Source organism: Perognathus longimembris, chromosome 20 (genome assembly GCF_023159225.1).
Source record: "Perognathus longimembris pacificus isolate PPM17 chromosome 20, ASM2315922v1, whole genome shotgun sequence".
NCBI lineage: Eukaryota > Metazoa > Chordata > Mammalia > Rodentia > Heteromyidae > Perognathus > Perognathus longimembris.
This window is the reverse complement of record NC_063180.1, coordinates 20,670,969-20,681,432: the sequence shown is the minus strand read 5'-3', so window position 1 is coordinate 20,681,432 and position 10,464 is coordinate 20,670,969. Positions and strand designations below refer to the sequence as shown.

General features: G+C 58.6%; 1 protein-coding gene across 1 annotated transcript; it reads left to right on the top strand.

Moving 5' to 3' along the window:
• The first annotated feature begins 3,674 nt into the window (after positions 1-3,674).
• Positions 3,675-10,124, top strand: Ckm (creatine kinase, M-type). The gene is made up of 8 exons (XM_048369217.1): positions 3,675-3,754; positions 5,937-6,147; positions 6,391-6,545; positions 6,911-7,043; positions 7,358-7,529; positions 8,089-8,212; positions 9,108-9,297; positions 9,667-10,124. The coding sequence occupies exons 2-8, from the start codon at positions 5,955-5,957 to the stop codon at positions 9,843-9,845; spliced, it is 1,146 nt and encodes a 381-aa protein (XP_048225174.1). The 5' UTR covers positions 3,675-3,754; positions 5,937-5,954; the 3' UTR covers positions 9,846-10,124.
• Positions 10,125-10,464: the final 340 nt, after the last annotated feature.

Sequence of the window (10,464 nt, the reverse complement as noted above, 5' to 3'; positions counted from 1 at the left end):
TGTTTTATTGTGCATGTTTTGCACATCACATTCTTGGTGGGGTTTGTGGTGGCCAAGAATTGGCTGTGAGTTCAGATTCCAGCACTTCCCTGAAGGCTATGAGGCCTTGGAGTAAGTAACATAACCTCTCTGTGCCTCAGTTTTTCAAATCTGTAAAATACAGCTGGTCAAAGAATGGGAGGAGTGAATGGAATAATACGGACCCAGGGTCTGGCCAGAGGTAACCTTTAGCATTATCTACCAACTGCAGCGGGGAGGGCTCTGAATGGTCTGGATCAGAACTGAGCCTGGTGTGAAGCAGGGGCTCAAGAAATACTTGCAGAGTGACTGACAGAATGAATCAAGTCCTAGAACCCTAAAATGCTTGAAACACACACACACACACACACACACACACACACACGCCCCTCACCTCCAAGGTCTGCAGCTGCTGCACTATGGCCTGTGTCCACCAGATGGCACTGCAGGCCCATGCGCCAGGCCAAGCCCAGCAAAGCTCTGCATCTTCCTTAGCTCAAAGGGGATGAGGTCTTCTCAGAGCGCTGCATGGATGCCACCTCCTCCTGGAAGCCCTCTGTGACTCCCTTCCCCAAAATGCAATCTCTGAGATGCCTGCATTTCACGCTTTCCCAATCTGGGTCATTATTCTTTGTTCTTGTTGGTGGTGGTGGTGATGTGTGTGTGTGTGTGTGTGTGCGTGCGTGTGTGCCAGTCTTTGGAGCTTGTACTCAGGGCCTGGACACTATCCCTTGGATTTTTCACTCCAAGATGGTGCTCTACCACTTAAACCACAAATCTACTTCTGGCTTTTGGTGCCTAATTGGAGAGAAGAGTCTCACAAACGTTCTTGCCCTGGCTGGCTTCAAACCACCATCCTTAGACCTCAGCCTCCTGAATAGCTGGGATGACAGACCTGAGCTAATGGTGCCCACCTAGTTTTTTTTTTTTTTTTTTTTTGCCAGTCCCAGGGCTTGAATTCAGGGACTGGGCTCTTTCCCCAAGCCTCTCTGTGCTCAAGGCTAGCACCTGAGCCACAGCCTCACTCCTGGCCTTTCCCGTGTGTGTGGTACTGAGGAATCGAACCCAGGGCTTCATGCATGCTAGACAAGCGCTCTACCACTGAGCCACATTCCCAGCCCCCGGTTCGTTATTCTTTCAGGCAGGTGTGTGTGTCCTCCTGAATGGACTGTGAGTCCCCCAGGACACAGGACAGAGCCCCCCTCACAGCCACAAGGTACACATGGGGGCACAGACAGAGAGAGCGTGGTGGAATCTGGGTATTGGTTGAAAGAAGATGAAACTTCAGCAGGTCACGGTGGTGCGTGCTTATAATCCCAGCACTTGGGAGGCTGGGGCAGGGTTAGGAGTTCCAGACCGGCCTGGGTTCGAATCCACCTGGGGCCGTGCTGACCTGCTGGGCCAGTGGGGCTGCTTGGAGGGTTACTCAGATAAAGACAAGAAGGAAGTCCTGACGTCTGCCCGGGCTGCTCGGACCCCGGGAGCTTGGCACCGGGCATCGGGGCCGGCATTTCTAAGCCGTACCTGAAATAGGCCCCACGCCAGGCCCCATGCGCCCCTCACCCTGCTAACCCCACGCCGGTGCTCGCATGCTGCCCTCGCCACGCGCGGAGGCCGTTGCTTCCTTGTAATGATTTCTCTGCTGCCTCGTTACTATTCTCGTGATTATTTCGCTTGGAGAAGAGTCGTGTGGACTTCCCTGGCCGGAGCTGCTGGATCTTGGACTCCGGGGTAGCAGGGATTACAGGCATGAGCCACCGGTGCCTGGCCTGCTGTGAGGCATGGCGGAGCTTCTTTAGGATACACCCTGGGCAAAGCCCCTGGCTCTGCTGACCCACAGTGGAGGCGGGGGAGCTGGAGAAGGCCCTGGAACTTGATCTCTCCAAAGGCTCAGAGGAAGAATGAGAATTATCCCCCTCTCCTCAGAGCCTCCCACCCTGCAGGGTCCTGGGAGGGTTTGTCATCTGTCATCAGGAGACTCAGCTGTGCTCCCCAGAGCCCGCCTCTCCTGCTCCCTCCTCTGCGGAGTCTCCTCTGCTGGCCCCCAGCCTGGCTGTGGACGGGCCAAGCCCCTCCCACCCCAGGGCCTTTGCACCTGCTGTTTCTCCCGGGTGTCCCCACACCACTGGCTTCCTCTTCTCCTTCAGGTCTCTGCTCAGATGTCACCTCCTAGAAGAGGCCTGCGGTGACCTCCCGTCCCTGCTGCCTTCATCTGTGTCCCTCTGGGTGCTTCAAACCCTAGGACAGTCCTCATTCCGGAGCTGTTGAACTGAAACCCCTTGTTCAACTCTTTCAAATAAAATTTAAAATACTACTAATAAAAGTGGCTCATGCCTGTCATGTCAGCCTCCAATCTCAGGAGGCTGGGATTGGAAAATAGCGATTCAAAGCCAGCCCTGGCAGGAAAGTCCATGCGACTCTTAGGTGCAATGAGCCCCTGAATGCCAGAAGTGGGGCTGTGGCTCAGGCACTAGGCTTGAATCAAAACGCAAGCACAGGGGACACTGCCCAGGACCTGAGTTCAAGCCCCAAAGCCAGCATTTTTTTTTTTAAGGAAGGAAGAAAAATAAAAAATAAAATAAAATAAAACAACCCAGGCAGAAAAATCTATGAGAATCCATTTTCCAAATTAGAAGGCAAAAAGCAGGGTGAGAGGCATGACTCAAGTGGAGGAGCACCAGCTGAGCAAGACAAGTGGGACGACCTGAATTCAAACCTGGTGATAGGCAGACAGACAGACAGACAGACAGACAGACAGACAGACAGACAGACAGACAGGTAGACGGCAGAAGGCCCGGAGCCTTCCCGGGGAGGCGGCCGCCCCTCCTGGCACGGACTCCTCTGCTCAGTGCTGAGGTCCCCTGGCAGCTGGGGTGCTTTGAGTGTGTCTTACACGGCGGCCACTCCACCCCAGGGCGCGGAGTGACAGGGCTCCCCAGCACCTTCCCTTCCCCTCAGGGTTGGGTGTGGCCACCCCGGCCCCCCGAGCTGCCCTTGTAAGGAGGCGAGGCTGGGGGACACCAGACGCCCAGTTATAATTAACCTGGACACGTGGCCGCCCCCCCAACACCTGCTGCCTCTCAAGCTCCCAGAGGAGGCCACAGGGCGCCCTAAAAATAACCCAGAGCACAAATGGTGCCAGAGGGAGCGGCAGGGGTGCGACCACCGCCCCCCCCCCCAGCCCGGGGCTCGCAGCTCCCAGTGGTCCAGCCTCAGTCTCCCCTCTCAGCAACTCCCCAGGTCTGGCGGTGGTCACATTTGGGGTGGCCGCGTCCCCTGTGGGCATCTGATTCTGAATTTCCTAAGACGTTGGGGCTCAGCCAGCCATGGAACCCGGGGGGGGTTCTGTGGGGGCTGGGGGGGGCCATGGTCGGCCGGGACCCGGGGCAGGGCAGCCTCTACGTGCCTGGGACATCTGAAGGCCCCGTCCCCTGTCCCCGGCCGCCGGCCAGCTGTCCCCGCCAGCGCGACTCAGCACTTGCTTGTGGGCCGGGCGGGGCGTGGTTTTGGGGGCGCTGGGGCAGCCCATACAAGGCCATGGGGATGGGCACTGGGCATGCCTGGGTCCGGGGTGGGCACGGTGCCCAGGGCAGCGAGGGGACAGGCTCGGCCCCCTCCCTGGGGACAGCCCCGCCTGGCCAATCGCGCAGTCCAGGCCCCCTGATATAAAGTGGGGCCCCAGGCCCTGCCTCTGGGTTGGTGTCGCCTGCAGGATCCAGACAGGTCTCTCAGCCAGGTACTGAGGGGGGCGGCCATAGGGGGCTCCGCGCTCAGGCTGGGGCGGCCGGCCTGGGTCTGGCCCCCTGTGACTTCCAGCAGGCGGCCCCGTGGGTGAGGGGTGCTCGTCTGTGACCCCAGTGTGACTGTTTGCTCTACATCCTGAGCCCCTGTGGTGGTGGTGGGGGGGAGGGTCCCAGAACTACAAAAGGGGTCCTGACAGCTGTCACCCCAGCTGGGCGCTGCAGGCAGCAGGGGTGCCTGTCACCTGTCACTCGTCACCCGCCTGGGGCCGCTGTGACCTTGTGTGTGACTGTCCCATCTCTGGGGGACTCACTTGACAAGGGGCTGTGGGGTGGGGGGTGTGCCCGGCTCTTTAGGCCTCCGTGCCTTTGGGGTGTCCCTGGTGGGGATGGGGTGCAGAGCCCCCCCTGGAGGGAGGAGTCCAGGCTGTCTGGGGCGTCCTTGAGCCCCAGGGCATGGTGGGGCGTCCCCTCCGCTGCCCGGCCCACCCGCCCCCCTGCTGACTCTGTGCAAAGCGAGCCAGGGCGGCGCCGTGCGAGGGGACACAGGTGCCAGGCACTAAAAATAACCATGGGCCTCCCCCCAACCCCTCTCCAGTTCCATCACCCCATCCCCACCCCCTAGCTGGAACTGGGGGTCCCCCACGGTCCCCAGTGGGTCTCATGCATACAATAATGGTGGTCCCGGGGCCCTGGCTGAGCGGGGCTGCGCTGGCTCAGAGGATCGGAAAGCTCTAGAACCTGGGGCCCACAGCATGGACACCCGGTGCTGCGTGGACTGCAGAGGCTGACCTGACACAGAGCTAGTAGTTGGTGGAGGTGCGTGCATCTCCGCTAGCGGGGAGCGGGGCACTTTGAGGAGAGCAGTCTGTCTCCTGTTCAAGTGCTCCTTCCCAGCTACAGCCCCGCACCCCCTGTCAGCCACTCGCAAAAACCTAATCACCGCCAGCACAGACATAATACTAGCTAAATAAAAGAATGCTGGAGCTGGGTGCCGACCGCTCACGCCTGTCACCCTAGCTACTCGGAAGGCTGAGATCTGAGGATCTCAGTTCAAAGTCAGCCCAGGCAGGAAAGTGCATGAGACTCTTATCTCCAACGAACCTCCAGAAAAATGAAAGTGGAGCCATGGTTCAAGTGGTAGAGCGCTAGCCTTGAGTGAAAAAGCTGAGACAGTGCCCAGGCCCTGAGTTCAAGCCCCAAGACTGGCACCATTTTTTTTTTTTTAGAAGAAGTCCAGGGGCTGGGAATGTGGCTTAGTGGTAGAGTGCTTGCCTAGCATACATGAAGCCCAGGGTTCGATTCCCCAGCACCACATAAACAGAAAAAGCTTGAAGTGGTGCTGTGGCTCAAGTGGCAGAGTGCTAGCCTTGAGCAAAAAGAAGCCAGGGACAGTGCTCAGACCCTGAGTCCAAGGCCCAGGACTGACAAAAAAAAAAAAAAAAAAAAAAAGAAGGCCAGATGCCTGGTGCCCATGGCTCACACCTGTCATCCTAGCTACTCAGGAGGCTGAGAGCTGAGGATCATGGTTCAAAGCCAGCCTGGGGAGGAAAGTGTGCGTGCGAGACTCTTATCTCCAATGAGCCATCAGAAAACTGAAGTGGGGCTTGGCTCAAAGTGGTAGAGCACTGGCCTTGAGCAACAGAGCTGAGGGATAGCACCCAGGCCCTGAGTTCAAACCCTATACCACACCAACACACACACACACACACACACACACACACACACACACACACACAAATAAATAGCGGGTATAAACCAGACTAGGCACACGTGCCTTCCTTGTATTAACTCCTTTCTCTCTCACAACCTCCCAAGAGGTTTGTGTTATTGTGGAGCCTCACTTTATGACTAAGTAAACAGAAGCACAAAGAGGTTAAACAACTTGCTCAAGGCCACATAGCAGGGCCAGGATTTGAACCCAGGCTGCCTGGTTCCAGAACCTGTACTCTTACCTATGTCACTTCTCTGGCCTGGGTGATGGAGCCAGACTGTAGCCGAGTGAGGGACCTAATGTGAGGCGCTGGTCCTCCCGGGCAGGGTTCAGGGGCTCACGGGGGCGGGGGGGGGGGAGAGGGGGCAGTCCTGAAGCTGCCTGACCCCAGGGCCTCACACCCTGCTTAGGTCCGGCTCACCTTTCCCTTCCTTTCCTGTGCCCCCCTCCCACCCACCCTACAGGTCCCCCACACTGCCACCATGCCGTTCGGAAACACCCACAACAAGTTCAAGTTGAACTACAAGCCAGATGAGGAGTACCCGGACCTCAGCAAGCACAACAACCACATGGCCAAGGTGCTGACCCCTGACCTTTACAATAAGCTTCGGGACAAGGAGACACCATCAGGCTTCACCTTGGATGATGTCATCCAGACGGGTGTGGACAACCCAGGTGTGAATGCTAAGGAGCTGGAGGGGAGGTGGGGGGTGGGGGTGGGGGAGTAGGGGGTGGGGATGGTGGGGGGGTTAGTGGGCTGGGGAGGAGGTGTGGGGGGCTGTGGGCTGGCTCTCCTTTCTCCCTAGATTGTAGCCAGGATTACAGGCATGAGCCAGACCCCCCCCCCCACTCCGGACCCCCTCAGCCTCCACCCCCTCCACATGTGCCTGTGCCTCTGACCTCAGCCCGGCCCCCCAGGTCACCCCTTCATCATGACGGTGGGCTGTGTGGCTGGGGACGAGGAGTCCTACACCGTCTTCAAGGACCTCTTTGACCCCATCATCCAGGACCGGCACGGGGGCTACAAGCCCACAGACAAGCACAAGACTGACCTCAACCATGAGAACCTCAAGGTCTGGGACCTGGGGTGGGGTGGGAGAGCACACAGACAGATGGCCGGAAGGACGGACAGACAGACACAGATGGACGGATGGAGGGACAGACAGACAGGGAGCTGGAGGCAGGAAGGGGGGTGAGGCTGAGACAGCCTGGGAGACTCAGGGCAGATGTGGGGATCTGGGGAACCCCTAGAGGACCTGAGGAACCTGGAGATGTGGGGGAACCCTGGGAGGCTGGAGGTAATTGAGGAATCTAGAAGAGCCCTAGGAGATCTGGGAGAGACTCAAGGAAGATTTGGGGGAGCCCTGGGCTCAGTGGGGGTGGTGCAACCCTGAGGGTCTGCCATCTCCAACGTCCCTCCCACTGCCCCTCCCCCCAGGGTGGAGATGACCTGGACCCCAACTATGTGCTCAGCAGCCGGGTGCGTACCGGCCGCAGCATCAAGGGCTACACACTGCCCCCCCACTGCTCCCGGGGCGAGCGCCGGGCTGTGGAGAAGCTCTCCGTGGAAGGTGAGCACCCCGCCTCATTCCCCCAGGCCCCCCCACACCTGGCTCTTACAAGTGACTGATCGAACTCAGGCTTTCAGTGGCTTTGAACTGCAGATGCTCCTATCTCTGCCTTCTGAGTAGCTGGGATTACGGGCATGCACCACCACACCTGGCTGGTGTGGAATCTGCTCCCTGGGAGACTGGAGGACAGGTCACAGGGGGAGGTGGCCCAGTGTTTAGGGCCTGTTAATGACTCAGGCCATTAGGGGCCACAGCATGGGGTCCCCTGGTCACCACATCTCAACTGACTTGAGCCATCCTTGTGACACCCCCAGCTCTGAACAGCCTGACTGGGGAGTTCAAGGGCAAGTACTACCCCCTGAAGAGCATGACCGAGAAGGAGCAGCAGCAGCTCATTGATGACCACTTCCTGTTCGACAAGCCTGTGTCCCCCCTGCTGCTGGCCTCAGGCATGGCTCGAGACTGGCCAGATGCCCGGGGCATCTGGTGAGTCCTGAGGCTCCTCTGCCCATGCCCCTCTGCCACCAAGGGGAGCCACAGCCCCACTTAGGACATTTTTGCTGGCTAATGAGAGATGAAAAGGTCTTAGGGGGCGCTGGGAATGTGGCTTAGTGGTAGAGTGCTCGCCTAGCATGCATGAAGCCCTGGGTTCGATTCCTTAATACCACATACACAGAAAAAGCCGGAAGTGGCGCTGTGGCTCAGGTGGTAGAGTGCTAGCCTTGAGCAGAAGGAAACCAGGAATAGTGCTCAGGCCCTGAGTGCAAGCCCCAGGACTGGCCCGGGGTGGGGGTGGGGTCGGGTGAAGTTTTAGGGATAGCTGGCTTTGAACCTTGATCCCCCACATCTCAGCCTTCTGAGGAGCTACAGTCTCTTTAATGGAATGGTGTTTAATTCCTTTCAAAGCCCTTGACCCAGACGTGAGGTTCTGCAGAGTCCCCTTATATCCGAGTGCTCGACTCAAGCACCTGTGGTTTTGGGGGAGAGGAGGCACCCTTCCTCAGGCTCCCCCAGATCTGAGTCTTGGCCTCTGATCCCACCTTAGGCACAATGACAATAAGAGCTTCCTGGTGTGGGTGAACGAGGAGGACCACCTCCGCGTCATCTCCATGGAGAAAGGCGGCAACATGAAGGAGGTTTTCCGCCGCTTCTGCGTGGGACTGCAGAAGGTGGGCGCTGCCTACCCCCTCCGCGCCCCACCCACGTGCGAGGCCACACCCACACACTTGCAGATATAAGACTCTCCCACTTTCAAGGCCAGACTCCTTCCATGGAAAGACATGCCACTCACATTCCTAAGGCCATGGCCCTTTTTCAAGCAAAAGACCCACTTTTCTTTCTTTTTTCTTTTTGCCAGTCCTGGGGCTTGGACTCTGGGCCTGAGCACTGTCCCTGGCTTCTTTTTGCTCAAGGCTAGCACTCTGCCACTGAGCCACAGCGCCACTTCTGGCCATTTTCTGTATATGTGGTGCTGGGGAATTGAACCCAGGGCCTCATGTATAGGAGGCAAGCACTCTTGCCACTAGGCCATATCCCCAGCCCAAGACCCACTTTTAATGCCACACTCCTTTCCTACGGAAAGACATCACCTAGAGGCCACGCAAACTTAACGGCAAACCAAGACTCCCACCTGCAAAGCCACGCCCCTTCATATGCAAACGCGGTTCCCACCTAAGGCCGCGCCCCCTTCTAGGCAAATATAAGGCGCTCCCACTTCCCACCCACACGCTTCAAAGGGCCACGCCCCTTTCTATGCAAACATACTCGTCCCACTGCCAAAGCCATGCCCACTTCGGTGCAAAGAACGCCACTCCCACCTTCAAAGCCCCACCCACCACTCCACTTATGCCTGGCTCTTCAGTCCTGGCCCCACCCACTTTCTAAAGCCCCACCCAGAGAGCCCGGCCTCTTTCTGCGGGGCGGGGCCAAGCTCCTCCTTCTGGGTTCCCCACCTGCGCTCCCGCCCACCTCCCTCCCTCACTCATATCCCCCCCCTGACCGAGGTGGCGGGTGTGTTTGGGGGTGTCCGCGGGCACTGACCTCTGCTCTTCGCTTCCCCCTCAGATTGAGGAGATCTTCAAGAAAGCCGGCCACCCCTTCATGTGGAACGAGCACCTGGGCTACGTGCTCACCTGCCCCTCCAACCTGGGCACTGGGCTGCGCGGAGGCGTGCACGTGAAGCTGGCAAACCTGAGCAAACACCCCAAGTTCGAGGAGATCCTCACCCGTCTACGCCTGCAGAAACGGGGCACAGGTGCGCTCGCACACGCCTTGCTCCGCCGAGCCCGGGTGCCCACGGTGGCGGGAGGGGACGTGGGGCACCAGGCGGTTCCCCAGGCCGGTGAAGGTGGCCCCTCTGTGGGCCTCAGGTCCTTCCTGTGTAAAGTGGGCATCCACACGAGTACTCAGGAGCTAATAGGATCAGTGTTATATGGCATGCATGGTTGCACGCCCCTGGGCCTCAGTTTCCCCTTCTGGAAAAGCGGTGTTGGATGGTTTCTGGGCGTGGTACCTACCGTTCCGGAAGCTGAATCCGGGGCTCGACCACGCAGCTGCTGGGGTTGACACAGGGTCGCCCCCGACCCCCCTCCCTCCTCACAGTCCTCCCCTCCGCTCCACGCAGGTGGCGTGGACACAGCCGCGGTGGGCGCGGTGTTTGACATATCCAACGCCGACCGGCTGGGCTCCTCCGAGGTGGAACAGGTGCAGCTGGTGGTGGATGGTGTGAAGCTCATGGTGGAGATGGAGAAGAAGCTGGAGAAAGGCCAGGGCATCGACGACATGATCCCGGCCCAGAAGTAGGCGCCCACCTCCCACGCCACCGCCCGAAAGCCCCAACTGGGGGAGGACCGAGCCCACCGGAGGCCACGCCCCTGGACGCCCCTCCCCCTTTCCCGGCGCCCCGCCCAACAAGTTCCATCATCCAGGCACTCTTTCCGCCCTTCTCAAAGAGTTCTAGTCTACCCAGAATTCCAACCAATGGGCTCCGTCCTCTGAGGTCTGGCCAATCAAAAACCCTCCTGGGATTCCCAGGGCCCGCCCACCACCAGGAGCTCGGAAATAAAAGTGATGGTGGCCTTAGTTGTGCTGTTATTGGTGGTGGGTAAGGCCTTCGGCCGCCGGCCTCAATACTCTACTGGTGATTTGCACTTCTGAGCATGTGGCTTGACACGTCTTATTCCACTTCTATGAAGACTTGAAATTAGGGTACAGGATTTGATCCCCAAATTGTAAGGTTTCTATGTGGAATCCGAGACCCCCAAAAGAGGCCTGGCTTGCACAATAAACCAGGCTGGCCGCAAACTCAGGACCTTCCTCGACTCAGCCTCCCCAGGGCTAGGATTAAGCAATCAGGCGTTTCAATTTCCTGTACTCTGCTTAAGATCCTGCCCTGACTCCCGTCTCTCCTAGAACACCCGGT

What these genes read in the sequence shown, in the direction of transcription:
- Ckm (XM_048369217.1), top strand. Translation starts at nt 5,955, where the DNA reads ATGCCGTTCGGAAACACCCACAACAAGTTCAAGTTGAACTACAAGCCA. An exon ending in TCAACCATGAGAACCTCAAG is followed by an intron (nt 6,546 to 6,910) that starts GTCTGGGACCTG and finishes CCCTCCCCCCAG; the next exon opens with GGTGGAGATGACCTGGACCC. An exon ending in GGAGAAGCTCTCCGTGGAAG is followed by an intron (nt 7,044 to 7,357) that starts GTGAGCACCCCG and finishes TGACACCCCCAG; the next exon opens with CTCTGAACAGCCTGACTGGG.